This window comes from Hipposideros armiger, unplaced genomic scaffold (assembly GCF_001890085.2).
Source record: "Hipposideros armiger isolate ML-2016 unplaced genomic scaffold, ASM189008v1 scaffold_319, whole genome shotgun sequence".
Taxonomy (NCBI): Eukaryota; Metazoa; Chordata; class Mammalia; order Chiroptera; family Hipposideridae; genus Hipposideros; species Hipposideros armiger.
Window position 1 is genome coordinate 281,898 of NW_017731669.1, and position 16,929 is coordinate 298,826.

Genomic DNA, 16,929 nt, shown 5'->3' on the forward strand with positions numbered 1-16,929 from the left:
GTTCCAACATTTTCTTCCAAGGGAATATGGGCTAGGGGAAGGAGTGCTTCCTCCAAATGAAGGCTAGTGCTGCTGTCCGGGCAATGCCCAGGAAGGGAAGAACCTCTGACGTGGGCCAGCCTGGACAGCCTCTGCTGAGCTGAGTGTCTAACTGCCTGAAGTGCATCCACTGCACACTTAACCCATGCCAAGGGCTCTACTCTCAGTGTTCTATTTAGTCTGCACAACCTGTCTGTGCAGTGGGCACCGGCATCCCAATTTAATGAATGAGGAGATGGAGGCTGAGACAGGTGGGTAACTTGCCCAGAGTCGCAAGGTCAGGATTTGAACTCTATCCTGTCTGGCTCCAAAAAGAAGTTCCTTCCCCTACTCTCTCTTTGAGCAGTTTGAAGCATGATTCCTTAGCAGCTTCTATCCTCTTGGGAGGTGCAGAGAGGAACAAATGGGGTGCAAGGACAGTGGGCTTGAGTGTCCCTGCAGTCCCCTCCTTGTCCTCTCTGGTGCTGGCACTAAAGGGCAGCGTCTCTCAGGCCACTGGGCAGGTCTTACATCTTTGGGTCATCCTCCCCAAGACCTGGGTGCTGCCTCCTCTCTGAGCCATGCCTGCTGCAGGCATTCAGGATCCAGAGCCTCAGGCGGAAGCTAAGCAGCGGGCAGGAATCAATGCCAAAGAAGGAGCTGGCTGCCCAAGCAGGACAGGGCAGAGGCAACCCCAGAGGCTAGCACTACCCTCTGCAGGGGGCACGGCTGGCCAGGGCAAGAGCTGACCCTGCAGCTGTCAGCACAGGCCAAAAATGGAAAAGGAATGGAAGATCTGTGCTGGCCCTTTCCTAATATAGCTCCATATGCAGCTATTTTGAGCCTGGGAGGACAGGGGAAATTTTATCAGCTCTGAGACAGGGGCCTGGGGCTGAGAAGGGCTACTGTGAGGCTGCCTGAGCCTCGGGGGGGCGAGGGGGGGTGCCCTGGCTTTAGTCTGGCTCCCCAGGGTCCTGGCCTGCTGGGGCTCAGGCTCCTAGTCAGAGCCCACAGTAGTCAGGTCTGAGAAGGTGGCAGAGTCTGGGGGCAAGGATGCTGCCTCCAGCACTCCCCCCACCTCAGGTTTCTGACAGGGCCATCACTGCTGCCAGGATCTGCTGCTGCAAGGAATTTGAATTTAAAGAGATGCCTGCATTAGGAGGTGATGTTGCAGAAGGCTCACTCTCAGATAAGAGTGAGGGGGGATCCTTCTAGTAGTGTCCAAATGGGCCGCTCTGTCTGTGGGCTTTCCAGCAATGAGCTTTGGACCAACACTTCTTCATTGCCTGTCCACAGGACCTTTAGGATCAGTCACTGGGGGCTGCACAGACCCCTACCCCTGTGCCCCAGGAGGAGTGGCCACAGCTGCCTGCCCCTCCTCTAAGAGGAACAGCAGGTGCTGGGGGCTGTGGGTAACCTCATCACACATACACTCCAAAACCACTGCAACTCCTCCTCGGGAGCAGAACTCCCAGAGCTGCCCCCATTAAGCAAGGGTAAGTCCAGACCTACTGTCTGACCGGAAGGTATCTGGAACCTGGGTAGCTGCAGCTGATCCTGTCACTAGCTTCCTCTCCTAGGGTTTACAGCCAGATTGCTGTATTTTGGGGATTTGTGCACATGAGTGCCCATAAAGATGGACAAACAAACCCTTCTTCCTGGAAAAGCTTTGGGTACTGAGGACCTACTGAGGGCAAAATGCTGCTGTAGGCATCTCTGATCCAAACCGAGAGGCTGTGACCCAGCTCTGAGTTCTTCCCCTCCTCACTCTGCATTCTCTTCACCCAGGGCCAGTCCAGGCTGGCTCTGCCTCCTCAATGGCCAGTCTGAGGATGATTCCAGTGCTCAAATCCCCTGGCAGGAGTCTCACTCTGATAGCCCTGTCTTCTTTGCTCTTTCTCTCCTCCCCAGGTGGTAGCCAACTCTCCAGCCAAGTTAGTATGAAGGAAAGCATGTGTGTGCGCTTGTGTGCATAGCCCAGCATGCAGTTGTGTGTCAGTCAGTCTGGACAGCGTGTGCCTGTGTCAGCATGTGTACGTGTGCGTGCATGCGTGAGAGGGGGCACATTTGTGTCCCTGAATGAGCCTGCATGGGTGTGAAGCTGCGAGTATGGAGTGGAGGCATTGGGGAGGGGTGCCAGGGCTCCATCTGATACCCACCGCCTTTTGATTTCCAATTTCCTGCTGTGGCTGCTTAAGATCAGCAGGCTGGCTCTGATGGGTAGTGGGTGGAGTGTCACTCTGACAGCAGGGTTCTGTGTGAACCTGAAGACATCTCATCTCTGTTCTGGTGGGACCCCTCAGAGGGGCAGCGCCAGACCTTGTCTTTGTCCGGGAGCACACCTGCCTGTTGGAGTGGAATCCCCAATGGGTAGAGATTGGTGGACCACAAAACAAGTTTGACACGAAGGTGCTGAAACAGCCGGAGCCCTGCTCCAAGGAAGAAGCACATGCGCGGAAGCGGCTGGAGGAACAGAACGCCCAGCCACCAGGGGTGGCCAGCAGGATGAGCCCCTTGGTAGAGAAACCAAGTTCAGAATCTCTGTGGGTGCCCAGTGGGGCTGCTTTTCGCCTTTTGGGCATCCTGGACTCCGCTTGGGCTGCCGCTGCCTGTCACGTGTAGCCCAGCTCCTGTCCTCTACCCCCAACCCCACTCCCCAACCCTTTTTATCTCTGTTTCCCTGCTGATGTGGTGAGAGAATTTTCAATGCCTGGCGCCCCCTGCTGACCCTGGGCGGTAGCTCAGGCTGAGCCGGGGCGTCCGGGGATCTGGGAAAGCCCAGATGGGCAAGAAAAACCTTCTATAAAGGGCTTTGGAGAGGGTGCCGAGGGTTTTCATGACCAGACACAGCCCAACCACAGTTGCGGGGACTTGGGCAGACTACCTGGGATCAGACTTTGGGAGCTCTCTCTCGACACCCTCCACCACCAGCCCTCCCCTGGACCTCCCATGTAACACCACCTGTTGCCCTTTTCTCCCTCCACCTCCCTCCCCTGCGCCCCTGCTCACTTCCCCCAGCGCCGACTACCAGGAACGCTTCAACCCGAACGCCCTGAAAGACTCAGCCCTGTCGACCCACAAGCCCATCGAGGTGAAGGGACTGGGCGGCAAGGCCACCATCATCCACGCGCAATACAACACGCCCATCAGCATGTACTCCCAGGACGCCATCATGGATGCCATCGCTGGGCAGGCGCAGGCTCAGGGCAGTGACTTCAGTGGGTAAGCGCCTCCCCTCCTCCACCACGGGCCTGGCCTCATCCCCTGCGGAGGTGAGGGCATCAAGTCTCTTGGAGCCATCAGAGACTTTAGGCATCGGAACCAGCATTCCTCTTTTGCCTTGGGCCTCCTGGGGCACAGTCCTTGGAGGGGAGCCAGCCTCTGCCCAGGCCTTCCAGAACATGGTGTTCTCGCTTCAGAATCAATCTCATAGTCAGCTGTAGAAGGGTGGAGACATGCAGAATATGGTGATTCCTTTAAGTGCTTGTCACAGTCTGCGTTTTCTCCCGGGCTCCGTGAGGGGCTGGTCTAAAAAGAGACTTCTGGAATCCTGTTGACCAAGGTGGCATTCTGGATATCCCAGTCTTCTCATAATTAAGCCTTTCTTTAGGGGGAAGTTGCTGTGTTCTTCCAAAGATGAGAGCAATTCAAATAGGTGACTGGGTTTGTTGTTTGGGAAGGAGCTCCCGCCCAACCATTCGGGGTGCTGTTGGCAGTCGCTGCACTTCAGAGCCTGGGGAGCACCCAGCACTGGGCACCTGCCTCTTCCTGTTTGCCCTGAGGAAGCCTGGCCTCAGGGCAGTAGGACGGAGGACATCCTTGGAATTTGCCTGTTATCGATGATTGAGAAACTTGAGGGCTAAATAGGCTAAGAGTTGGCTGAAAATCATTTGTGGATGACATTGCTAATAGTGCAAACATTAATGGGGACCTCTTCTTTTTGTCTTTTTGTCTTAGTTTTTCCCTTTCTCTGCCTCTCTCTTTGTAGTTCTGTGTGTGCCTCTGTCTCTCTCACTCTGTATTCTCCATCTCTGTCTTTCTATTGTCTCTTCCTTAATCTCGCTCTCTCTCTCTTTCTCTGTCATACACACATGGTCTCTTACTGTTTCCTACTTGGGAATACCATTAGTGTTCACTTTCAGAACTGACTGATTATCTCTTTGGGCAATATCCTATCCCTGAGTCATTATCTCCAGCAACTCAAGGCAACTCAATCTTAAAATGATGGTGTCTGAAGCTAAGAAAAACAGATGTTGTAAGAGGATCAGAGGGGTTAAAAACTCCCAGAAAGCTCTTGCAGTGTTTGGCTTTTCTAGAACCCAGCCCATGTGGTCAGAATGTGCATGCAGGTTATAAGGGGGAGGTTCCAGAGGCCAAAGGATGGAAGGTTGTGTGGACTTCCTGGCTCTCCTGGTCCTGGAGAGCCTGGCCCTCTCAGGCAGGTAGTACTTCCTTTGGGCCACCAGGGAACGGACGTTGCTTGCCCTGGAGCTATGGGTCTCAAACTGGCCAGGCTCCGGGCTGCAGCTCTTTGCAGAACTCTAGACAGAGTTGATTTCTTTAATTCCATAGTTCAAAGCAGAAAATGTGACCACACAAGTTTAAAAACACAACTGTTATCTCATGTGTACCCAGAAAAACAGGCTGCCTGACTAAGCCAAAGAGCTACCAGGGATTTCCTGTTAACATTTGTTTGCCACAGAATGTGGCAAGTGTGTCCTTGGTGTGCCCCTAAAAGTGGTAACGGTCACCAAGGGGAAGTTCAGTGGAAGACAATGGAAGAACTGCTCTTCACTCACTTTCTGTGCTCTGCACCTTGGGCAAAGATTGCTGTCACTTGGTTTTACCACTAGGGCACCCTTGATTTTTTTTAACATGATGTACCATTGATCTAATCCAGTCTTCTCAAAGGATCTTGCCCATCTCCCTCCCCTCCCTTTCCCTTCCCTTGTGTGCCTGGGAAACAACAGGCTTTCCCCTTCCTTCTAACTCGGCCCTGCTGGGCTGGTGCTGCCGTGGTGCCTGTGAATAAGAGCTGCCCCTGTCTGCCATCAGGTGCTCCGTTTCTGCTGTTAATGTCCATGATTCTTTCCTCACTGACAGTTTTCTTTTTCTCTCTCTTCCTCCTTTACCCACCCCACTCCCATAACTCATTTCTGATCCTAACCCTGATCCCTTGTGTATGTGCCGCCCCTCTGCCACCCCTTGATGGACATGCACCCCCTGCTGGGCTTTCCTCTGCTTGGCAGGGCATCGCCACTGGCGTAAGTAGACCCCCCACACTGTCTGTCCCGTTGTCTGTCCGGTTGCGGGATGGTGTGTGGGTTTGGTGGGATGTATCTGAGGACAGTGCCTCTGTCTGTGTTCTTCCTCATACCCACCTCACAGCCAAGTGACATGCCCTGCAGCCTACGCAGGCTTGCCTTTTTGGAGTTTCCCCCAAATAATGTCACTATGGACACAGATGAGAGTAACAACATTCATGCTGCCTCCCCCACAAGGCTGGGGGTGTCTCCGTCTTCTCCTTGCCATGCTTTGCGGGCATTTCCCCCAGCCTTTCCTGTCTGCACTGTGACAGTGTATACCTGAGTGTCAGCGTCTACACTGGGCCATTATTTAGGAGAGATGGTGATAAGGGGGCTTGTTAGAGGCCACTATCCAGAATCCTCATCAAAGATGGATCCGAATGACCCAATGCTTGGCAAGACCACCCACGGGCAGAGAAGGATGAGTCAGATTTGGGGGCAGTACAGTGGAGTCCCGAGGGGACCTTGATGTTGTGGTGACTGTGGCATGTTTTTGGTGGCAAAAAAACCATGCTGGGAGTGGCTTCAGAGAATGGCCTCAGACCCAGGGTCCCAGGACTGTGGGACCTGTTTTACCCTCTCTCTGTATATATCCTTCCTGAGCCCCGGAGCCTAAAGAGGTGCAGCAGTTCTTTCATTAGACTCCCAGACTCTGTTGTGGCAGCACCAGTTCCCATCTTTGCACAGTGTAGTGGGAAATGAGCCAACAATGTGAAGCCTGAGGGACTCACTCCTGGCAGCTTTCTGGAGCCTGGGGAGCTTTGGAAAGACAGGGGAGCACTTCAAGGGCACGTTCCAGAAAAATGGCAGCAAACACCTTCCATCTGCTTTCTGGACCACAAAGCTTCCATAAAGCCCGATGTAGGCTCACGGGCAGGGCCTGCGCTTGCGTCTACACCTTTCCTTGCCCACAGCACAGTCCACATTTCCTCCCATCAGACCAGGGAGTCCTGGTTGTTTCTTCCTATTTCCCATCCCACCCAAAAACTGTAGGTGCAGCCTCTGCCCTGGGAACCCTTGGGATGCCTCCCTGAGCTGGAAATGGCCTCCCCAGCTAGATCCCACCCATTCCTCTGCTCCTGGGCAGCCCCAGGCTCCTCCCTGCCTGGACCCCAGAAGGATCTGCTGGTGTTCTCCATTGGATCCCAACCACAAGCTTCCAGTACCTGTAGCTCTCAGACTAGGGCACAGGTTTCAGGGAAGGAGGGGCAGCTCCACTGAGCCTTGGCCACTCTTTGTCACCTTTCTTTACCTCTGCTGTCATAGCCCACCCTGAGCCAGACACAGGGCACCAATCCTGAGAGACTAATCCTGGGAGACCAGGCCAATGCTTCCATCCAGCTCCTTGCAGAGAGTGTAGAAGATATGTGCACTGGGGAGGTCCCTCTCCCAGCCGGCCAGCCCTCAGTGCGGGGCAGGTAGAAGCAGCCACAGAGGCAGGCAGGGGATGCTAGACAGGACAAGTGTCTGGGCTAGGCCAAGTCTCCAGGCATAGAGCATCTGGGGTGTACGAGGCTCTAGTGGGCAGAAGTGGCCTTTCTGAGCCCTGTCACTGCAGAGGGTCTGATGGAAAGGACACTGGGCTGGGACCTGGGAAACCTGGGTTTTTACTCAATGGGGTATGCCATAACCTGGAGCTAGTTGGCTGGCCTCTCTGGACCTCAGTTTCAGCATCTGTAAGAGGAGAAGGCTGGGCCACTGGCCCATAGGCTGGGAAGGCAGGCTGTTATCACTGTAAGCTCCACCTGAGTCCATCCTGACTTGACAGCGTGGGCTGGGTGGCCTGCATCCTCCAGCCCTCACTGGCCAGAGTGAGTGGGCACCCATAAAGCTCTTGATGTATCCTCTCTGCAGACTGTTCTGGGCTGGGAGGCACTGGACCCAGAGGGCTCTGGAAGTCCTCTGGCTCTGATCTAGGATTCATTCATTCACTTACGTTTTGAGCACCTCCTATATGCCAGACCCTGGAAGTCTAAGGGAAGGTCACCAGGAACCCCTCAGTAGGTTGCGGGAGAGGACTAGTGACTCTCCTGCAGCTCCACTCCCAGCTCCCCCAGGCCAGAACCCCCTGTCTACAGGTGATCCCCGGCCACATGGCCTTGTTGCCAGTTTCTCACACCACCTCCCCACCGTGCCTGTTTGTAGATGAGCGAGAGCCCCCAGTCCTTTTCTAGGGCAGTCACAGCATTGGCTGCTTCCTGTTGGGATCCAAAGGTGTGAGGACAAGGAAACGGCCCTGAGGAAGCCTCCGGGTCCCTGAATGGCCTGTTCTCACAAAACCCCAAGCTCAGGGCCTGCTCAGGGATGTGGAGATTAACTTCAAGAAGACATCTGCCTCCTCCCTCCTTAAAGAAGATCCAGCCCCTGGGATGGGGGTGTCTTCATGTATAGAGCTAGCATGAGGAGGGGTGTTGGCAGGAGGGATCTGAGTCTCCTGATCCTTCATGAAAGGAATCACCATCTCACTGTGACCACCCTGAGCACTGAGGACACAGCCAAGCCCTCGCCCCAGGCTCTCAGATGGCAGTGGGTAAAGGGCATGGTGGGTTCAGACAAGTAGGGGCCACCACGGGCAAAGGGATGCCAGAGGATGCAATGTGGGGGATGTAAGGGGGCTGGAGTTGGGTTCCAGCCTAGCCCTCGCCCACAGCCTCTGTTTGCATTGTAGGAGCCTTCCTGTTAAAGATCTTGCTGTAGACAGCGCCTCTCCCGTGTATCAGGCTGTGATTAAGAACCAGAGCAAGCCGGAAGATGAGGCTGACGAGTGGGCCCGCCGTTCCTCCAATCTGCAGTCTCGCTCCTTCCGCATCCTGGCCCAGATGACAGGGACAGAATTCAGTAAGGGAGGGCTGTGGGGGGCGGGGCAGGAAGGGGAGCTGCTGAGGGGCCATGAGGGTACTGGGCCCTACCCCACAGTCCTACAGGAGCTGGAGAGCCAAGCCCCCTGCCCTGGAAGATGAGTTTGCCTTCATAGGTAAACAGTGGCCTGCTGAGCCCCTTCTGGGCCGGTGGGGCAAGCAAATGACATCAGCCTTCTGCTCAGCTCCCACAATCAACAGCAGGCAGCAGGCTAAACATGGTGCTTCCAGGTGAAATTACCGTCCAGAGCTGGGATAAGAGGACCTCACAGGCCACACCTCTGATCACTCCCACCCAACTGCACCATTTCGTCTCTTGTCCCCTTTCTCCCCCTGCCCTCTGCTCAGCACGCATCCTTTCCCTTCCTAGATTAGGAAGCACTAACTGTTCAGTCATTGGTGGGGACTCAGTGCCCACAGAGCTCCTAGTGGCTTTTCTTCCTTATATTTCCTGTGATTCCTCCTGACCAGCAACTTTCTACCCACAGTGCAAGACCCTGACGAAGAAGCTTTGCGAAGGTCAAGGTAAGTGCCTGGACTCAGGCTCTGTGGCCTTGCCCCTCCTAACCCCATCCCTCTCCGGGCAACCCCCCAGGTCACATGACTTATGGAAAGAACCTCTCAAGTTCAGGTATTTGGAAATTCCTGGCCCCTAAAGGGCTCCAGCAGATGCTGACTTGGGGCATTTGTCCCGGGTCAGTGAGGTGGGTGCCTGGAGCTGAGTTTCTATCCCCTGGGCCCAGGCTGCAGGAGTCAGGACTCTGGGCTCTCCTGGCTCTGTCCCTGGGCAGGGGGCAGGGCTGCTTTGGCCTTTGCTGGGCTGTTGAGAATGAGGGCATCTCTCCCTGTGAGGGCACCGGGCCAGCTGCCTTCCCTGCCCACCCTGTGAGTCTGGATGCTAGGCACCGGGAAGCAGGCACAAGGAGGGCTGTACTGGACACAGGCGCCTAACCTCTGGACTCACCTGTCCAGACAGTGAGGTATTAGTTCCACAAATTGCTCAAAGCACAATGGCTTCTGCAAGGAAGGACAAGCCCTGGGCATGAGGGGTTTGTGTAGGGCTAGGTGTCTCAAGGACAAGGTATGGTCTCCTCAACCCTGGCAGGCCTGAGGCCACAGCCACTAACTTACCACCTGTGGCCTGTTGGGTGCTCATGGACCTGGGCATTGAAGGGGTCATGCTGCCCTGGAACCCATTGGAACCCACTAGGGCCCTCCATGGTAAGGCATGGAGCCCAGTGTGATTGTGCTGATACTTCCAGAGGCAAATGTGTCATTTGCATGTTCTTCCCAGGAGATTCTGCCTTGAGTCAGTGCATCCTGTGGTGGCCTCTGTGTGAGGCTGGGGCTCAGAGGCACTCTTCCACCCTGGGCCAAGCTTTCTGTACTTGCTAACCTGCGTGTCGTGGCCACAGAACTGTGCAGAGAGTGGAACTTTGGGGTCAGCTGGAGTTGATGTGGATTTTCTTTTTGAACCTGTATTTTTGCCGATCCAAATTGCCCCCACTCTTTGGCTGGAGCTTCCCAGCCTAAAGTGTGGTCCTCTCAGGCCTCCTAATGAGCATGCAGTTCCAGTAACAGTTCTTCACCTGTCAGTGCCTGCAATGTATCTACACGCACCTGTTTGATGTTTGATTTAGCTCACAAGTTAGTATCTAGCTATTTTAAGTGTGATTGAGCTGCCAGCTCTCCCTGCTCCTATGCTCCGCTGCTCCTGTGTGCTGTTTCTGTGTTTGTCCCATCTTCCCTCTGAAGTCACTCACATAGATGCTCCAATGAACAATGCAGCCTTACCGAAGATAGAGGGGCTTTACAGCACACACCCCACAGCAAACAGCTTAAAAATCCCCAGGTTCCTTCCATCAGGAAGCCTGCAGAGGTGTTTTCTCTCCCTTCCACAAGGCAACCCTGCCTTCCTGGCTCCTGCACCTCCTCTGGGGTACTTCTGATCACTTTATGTTCCTCCGGCCAGTCGTTCTAAGCTTGTACCTTGTTAATCGGACACTGTTTAGAAGGCAGGCGTGTACTGGTGGAGGTAGATGACAGGGAACTTCTGTCTTTTGTACTTCTCCTGGAATATTTGCAGGCACTGCAAAATTAGGAGTGAGGAGAACACAAAAGGAAGTATTAAGGATGGTCCCCAAACCTTGTCTTTGGCCTCCCCATTCCCAGCTTTCAGAAGCATCTCCTGGGGCATGTTCTGCCTGGTCCTACAAATAAGTGGGGAAGTTAGTCCTTTCCCCTGGGCCTAACCCCACAAGAGCCTGGTTCAGTCACCAGCAGAAGGCAGGGGGACTTGGGATCTTGAGAACTCTCTTTCAGGTCTTAGAGCCTTTCCCGAAGCTAGTGTAGGGTTTTGTTGTAGGGAAATCTGGAGAGAGGACCAAAGAGGAGGCTCCAGCCTGCTTCCTCCCTCAGTCCCAGGCCCCCACCTTGCCCTCACAGACGCTGTGCCACCGTCAGCCCCTCCCTCTGGGGTCACTGGCTGTGCAGTGAAGGCTCTGGGGCGCCTGTAAGGTTTCTGCCGAGGACTGGGGAGAATAAGCCTCCTGCTCCTCTTCCTTTTCCTGGCTTTAATTTCTGGAGGGTTGTCCTCACAGCATCCCCCAAAATGCTTATCCTCCCCATGACCACAGGGAGAGGGTGAGCATTTTCATTTCATTTCATAAAATCCCAAGCAGCCTGTGGATCTTGAGGGTGGGTATGGGGGTGCAGTGGCTGCAGAGGTTCAACTCTGTGATCAAAGCCTAAAGTAGTGGCTGTGGCTCCTGGTCCCCGCTGGGGCCTCAGGCTCACCCAAGTGACCATCTGAGCAGAAGGGAGCACACTTGTCCCACCCTGAGTCCAGGCTGGTTACGGGCCTTGCTCCCAAAGGGGTCTGAGTCCCACTTCCCTCTGTCCCCACTTCCAGGTTGGAAGCTGCAACCCCATACCTTGACCCACAGCCTCCTTCTCTTTCTCCCAATTCGGTGGTACTCACGGTGAGAAGTCTAAGGGTTTCTCTGAAGGCTGAGTCTCCCCAGAGGGGCTTCACCCTTCCAGGTGTCTTATTCCAGCAGAGCCTGAGTGTGCCAAACCCTGGACCCCAGCAGCCTATGCATGGTGACAGCCTATACGGGTTTGTACACATCCAGAGGTGCCTTCTCCTTCCTGCTGCTGTGTGCTGGGAAAGCTGGCAGTAATGCTGCATGAGTGGTGTCAGGTGTTCTGTACCAGGCAGTGGCACTGGCGGCTACAGGGCAAGTGTAAGTCCTCATGTTAGACAGCCCTGCAAACTGTCCCCTCACCTGTGGCTGCTTGGCCTCCTGGGTCTTTCACGCCCCACGGAGTCCCAGAGCATCCCACAGCTCTGCCCTCCCCTCCCTTCTTCTCCTCTGGGCTCTGGTTCCCTATGCTCTGATGATGTCTCTGGTACCTGGTAGCAGGTAGCTTCCCTTCAAGGCTCCAGTGCCCACTTGTTGGCCAGCCCAAGGCAGAGCCTATTCTCCAGGAGCCCTATATTTACAGGTGAGGCAGGGTGGGCTCCTGAACAGTCCAGGCATCTGCCGTGGATTTGGCTCCCATCCCAGGAAAGACCCAGCACCTTAGCAAACTTCCCAGGTGGGCAGAAACACTAGCCTCTTGCCAGGTTCCCCACGGGACCTGCTCTAGTGAGTACAGGCAGCGCTGTGGCTGCCAGCCTCCTCTGTCCTCTGCAGTAGCAGAGCACCAATAGTGCCTCCATCCAAAAGCTGAGCCTCCATCTCAGAGAGGTCGCCACAGCTTCTCTCTGACTTTGGGAAGGCATTCTGGGTACTCATGGCTTGGAAGGTTGGGTCCATTTGTGGCAGCCCTGATGGAACTGGGAGTAGGACAAGCCTGGCTTTGTTCTAGGCAGGGCTTGAATCTGTGAGGCATCTGGACCCCACCGCCCGGGTGTAACCGTCCTGGAGGACCTCAGTGTGTAGCCCAGACATCCCCTGGCCCCCTCCTTGCGGCGCAACTATCTATATGTGCAATCTCTGTGTTTACCTGATGCTCACCTACATAAAAAATCTGCACCTCTCTGAGTCCCCGAGTGTTAAGGAACAAAGTTGATTTGAGTGATGAGTTCACAGAGGGGTTGAAGGTGAGGGTCGCCTTGCACATGCCTCCGCAGACAATATAAAAACCCTCCCAAGTGCTTTCTCCATTGCACAACCATCCAAGGTTCTTTTTTCTCCCCTCACCCCACTCCGCCTTCCAACAGAGATCGGGACTCGCTGGTTCCTCTCTCCCCCTGCAGTGTCCTCTTCCCCCGCTCACGTGGCCGGCTCTCATGGCGCCACATGGCTCTGGGCCCTCTCTCAAAAGGAACCCTCGTGAGGAGCAGTGGGCAGTGATGGGTAACAAAAGTTACCTGCATTTTGTGGATATTTTTGTCCTCAGTGTTCTGCCAGCATAGCAAGTTTGAAACCCACAACTGGAGAGACCAGGACAGCCCTAGGCATCCCCTGAGCAGCTGTTGTGGGCATCCCGGGACCTCTCTCCCTTTCTCTCTCCCTTGCCCTCTCTCTTCTTTCCCTCTTTGCTCTTCTCTCTGGCTGGCTGTGAATTTCCAAACAGCTCTAAGCAAAGCAGGCTCACTAGATTTGTGGCACTCCAGAACTGTCCCTGTTCTGTCACTGAGCATTGATACAATGGCTGCAGGCCTGGCTGGACAAAGTGGCCGCCTCTGTGTCCTACGGAGGGGGGGGGTTCTCTCTGGGATGGTCGATTGTTGCTGTCTCTGTGCTGTCACCAGGGCTGTGTGGGCACTGCCGCAGGGCCTCTGCTAACTTTGTCTTGTCCCTTCTCCCTGACCTCAGAGAGGCAGGTAGCGAAGATGCTGGCACCTAGATTATGGTTCTGATGTTGAGTGTCCAGGTGGCTTTGGGCCATTCATGATGTCTCTGGGCTTTGGCTTCTTCTTATTAGGAAAGTGTTAGGAAAGTTTGGACTCGACTAGTGTTTTACAAATATGTTATCAGTGGGCCCCTTTTGTCCAACAGAATCTTAAACAGAAACCCAGTATGCAGGACTCAAGGTGTGTGTGTGTGGGGGAGCATCCACCAGGTAATACAGATGTGGGAAGGTGGCCAGGTGTAAATGTGGGGACACGGGACTGTTACCACTGAGAAATGTAAGACCAGCACTGCCCTATCCTCTGATTTCTAAAGACCTAGAGCTGATCTTCCTAATTTTTATATGCTGGCAATTTATTTATTAAACCCTTTATTTTGAGATTATTGCAGATTGGTATACAGTTGTAAGAAATAATATAGAGAGATCCTATGTACCCTTTACCCTCAATGGTAATGTCTTGCAAACCTACAGCACAATATCGCAACCAGGGTATTGACACCGATATAGCCAAGGGCGGAATATTTCCATAGCCGAGCATCCCGCCTTTTTGCCCTCTTATAACCACACCCACCTCCCTACCTCACACCCTCTCCCTAACCTATGGCAACCACTAATCTGTTATCTGTTCTCTGTTTCTATAATTTTGTCATTTTAAAAATGTTGTATAAATAGAATTGTAAAGCCTGCAACCTCATGAGATTGGATTTTGCAGTCAGCCAAATTCCCCGGCGTTGCTGGATTCACCCACGTTGCTGAGTGTACCAATGGTTCATTCATGTCTTTTTATCGCTGAGTGGTATTCCATGGTCTGGATGTAGCCATCAATTTTTAAAATGAGTTTTAAACATTGTCCAGGTTAAATATATGGCATTTGTGGCCGGATGTGGCCCCTGGGCCAGCAGTGTGCACCTCTCTGGTCTGGAGGATGTCAGAGGCCCCTCTAGCCTGGTGGAGAAGGAGGGGAGTGGATCCAGGATTCTGGCATCTGTGTCACTGGGCTCCCCCAGGCACACCCTCTCCTTCATTTCTTTGTTTCTGGCTGCTCCTTGCCTGCTTTGTCCCGTGCCCTCGGCTGAGCAGGCTGTGGGTTGAATCGTAGAGGCCCTGCTGGTGGGAAGTAGCGGGAAGTCCTCTTCCTCTGTGTGTGTGCCAGCGGCCTTGTGAGTATGTGTGTGCACACGTGAGCCTGGCTATGCTCAGGCCTCAGAGGGCAAGGCCAGTTGGTGGTATTGGAAGACTTCTCTCTGGGGACAGAAAAAGGTTGTCAGAGACTGGGACAGCATAGGGAGGTGACAGGTCTGCTCACCAAGCCTCATCACAGGGACAGGTGTTTCTCCTTCTTTATGCCCAGCTAGGCGACAGAGTCCATCCTAGGCCCACATGCCTATATGGTTCAGCCCAAGAGCCCACAGCCAAAGCGGCCCTGCCCAGCCCTAACCACACAGGCCAAGGAGGGTTCCCTTTGCACAGCCTGCCCTCAAGCCCTCTAGCCAGGCTCCTTTTCCATGGCCTCCTACTCACTCAAGTCAGGGACTTTAGTCCCTCCATCCTGGTCCTTGGGACTCTGGTCTTGCCCTCAACCCAGGGCTGACCACCTGGAAAGTACCCCCTGGATGGCAAAGCCTCTCCAAGCCAAATTCTCCCCTCCCATCTGCCCCAGCTATCAGACAGGGGAATGGCGGACACATCCCCTAACCCCTTTCTTTCTCTCTCTCTTCTCTCTGTCTCTCTGTCTCTGTCTCTCTCTCTCTCTCTCTCTCTCTGTCTGTGCCACAGGGAAAGGTTTGAAACCGAACGTAACAGCCCACGTTTTGCCAAATTGCGCAACTGGCACCATGGCCTTTCAGCCCAGATCCTTAACGTTAAAAGCTAAAAGGCTGTGTGGAATCCCCCACACCTTACCTCCTCCCCACAGATCTGGCATGTGAGCCTCATGGTGATGCTTGAGAATGTAGAGCTATGCTGGGGGCACCTTTAGTAGTCAAGTGCAGCAGTTCTGCTCTCTGCCCACCCCAGAGCTGACAGCCAAGGCCCAGCCCCATGCAGCACTGCACCCATCCACTCCCACCCTTCAGTGCAGCCCTCACTACCCCTCAAACAGCCCTAGCCTCTGCTCCCCTGCCCAGGGCCTTAGCCATAGATCAGAGAGGATGTGATGAGCTTTGCTGGCATAACACCTCAGAACAAAGGGAAATAGAACATGCCACTGATCAATTGTCTACCAACATCAGCTCCTGGGAGAGGCAGCCCAGCCTAGTACAAGCATGAAAGGAGTTGCCCATAGATTAGGGTCCTGGGAAGGTGCTGACTCCCTGTCCCCACTTACTCCTTCACTGCCCTCTGGAGCCCAAACAGCCTGGAACAAGGCTTTCTGAGGAGGAAATGGAAGTCCCAGTAGATGAGTCAGAGACCCTCCTGGCTGTGGTGAGAGCGAGTCATGTGCTCTCCTCGCTGTACTGTGTGTGCTGGCTCCCTTGTTCTCTCTCCTGTACATATAAGTATGCTTGTTGTGAAATAAAGAAGATTTGAAATGAACCAAACCAGCCCCAGTCATGCTGTGCCTGTGTGCATAACACCTGAGAGGAGCATATCTAAGACGAGGAGAGACAGGGGCAGTGCCCCCTCCCCCGCACCCCTCTGGGCTGGAACCCAGTGCAACTCCGTCCTCCACTCATTTCCCAACTTGAGGGAACTGCCTGAGCTGCGAGCTTAGGCTGGCACATGGTGGGCGGGAATCTGTGCTGTGGCCAGGTAGGCAGCTTTAGCCTCCCACGAGGAAGTGTGTACTGGTGTGTTCCTGAGTGCCCCCTGCCTTTGCTCCCACACCCAGCTGCAACCAGCAGGCAAAGCCACCCATCCTTCTCATCAGAAAGCAAGCCACAAGCCACTCTCCCAGGATGGTGCTGCTCATGCTCGGCCCTGCTCCAGGGGGTGGGCTAGGTGCTCAGGAAGGCATGCCTGGACTAAGGAGGCGATCACAGGGGAGCTGCTGGGGGCTCTTGGTGGGCCAGGGCCATGGCTCAGGGGAGAAGAGGTGGTAGATATGCCAGGTGGAGTCTTGTTCAGGTGGCAGGAAGGCAGGGAAGACCTCCAGCTGGGTCTTGCTCCAGGCCCCCACCCACCTGTGGCTTCATCCTAGTCCTGAGCATTTAGGAAGGGCCAGGCTGGCAGGCTCACATCCTCTCCACCTCCTGTCTACCCATCACCCTGATCCCTGGTCGCAGGAACTACCAGCTGAGAGCATGAGACCAACGACATTTAGCAAATAAAGGCAGATGCTGAGGCCAATCCCTCAGAACTTCCCATTGTGGTTGGAATGGGCCAGAGCCTCACTCCCACTCCGCTGTCTGGGCATAGGCTTTCTTTCTGCCTCCAGGAACCTTAGCAATCCCATCTAGAAGGGCTGGCCAGGGAGATGGCTCTATCCTGCCACCACCCTGAGATGCTTTCCAGAACTCTCCACCAGCCTGTTCCACTTTGGCTTCCCATCTCTTCCTGCCTCTAGTAGTCTGACTCCAGAGCCAAGGCCAGGGCCAGGCAGGGAAAGCTGGCTGAGGGATCAACAGAGATGATGGGGGTATGTGCTCCTACCTACGTCTAGGCATCCTGGAGCACACGCACATTTAGCTGAGCTTTTACTGAGGACTTCCAAGGTCCAATGGTGGGTTGTGGGGCCGGGGGCTACCAAACAGAGAGAGACCCCAGGCAGTGGTTGTCCTGAGTCTGGCAGAGGACCTGAGCCAATCAGGCAGAGCTGGTAGCCTGGCAATCCCCTGTCCCTGGCCCCCAGCCTGTCAGAGCCCTCCTGAAGCTCTGGAAGGCTCTCATTTGCTTTCCAGCCTGTCTGGTGCCTCCCAGTTAGCCGAGACCCCCCCCCCTCCCCC

At 54.6% G+C, this 16,929-nt stretch overlaps 1 protein-coding gene across 16 annotated transcripts in view; it reads left to right on the forward strand.

Moving 5' to 3' along the window:
- LDB3 (LIM domain binding 3) overlaps positions 1-16,929 on the forward strand; it is a 72,628-nt gene that overhangs the window by 14,037 nt on the left and 41,662 nt on the right. For 4 of the 16 annotated variants that reach the window (XM_019660483.1, XM_019660486.1, XM_019660487.1 and 1 more), the window contains 5 exons: positions 1,930-1,952; positions 3,037-3,240; positions 5,268-5,282; positions 7,993-8,162; positions 8,671-8,707. In XM_019660483.1, the coding sequence (XP_019516028.1) occupies positions 1,930-1,952; positions 3,037-3,240; positions 5,268-5,282; positions 7,993-8,162; positions 8,671-8,707 (449 nt within the window). Of the gene's footprint in view, positions 1-1,929; positions 1,953-3,036; positions 3,241-5,267; positions 5,283-7,992; positions 8,163-8,670; positions 8,708-14,821; positions 15,589-16,929 lie in introns of those variants that run through there. The other 12 variants (XM_019660485.1, XM_019660494.1, XM_019660490.1 and 9 more) reach the window with 5 other exon arrangements.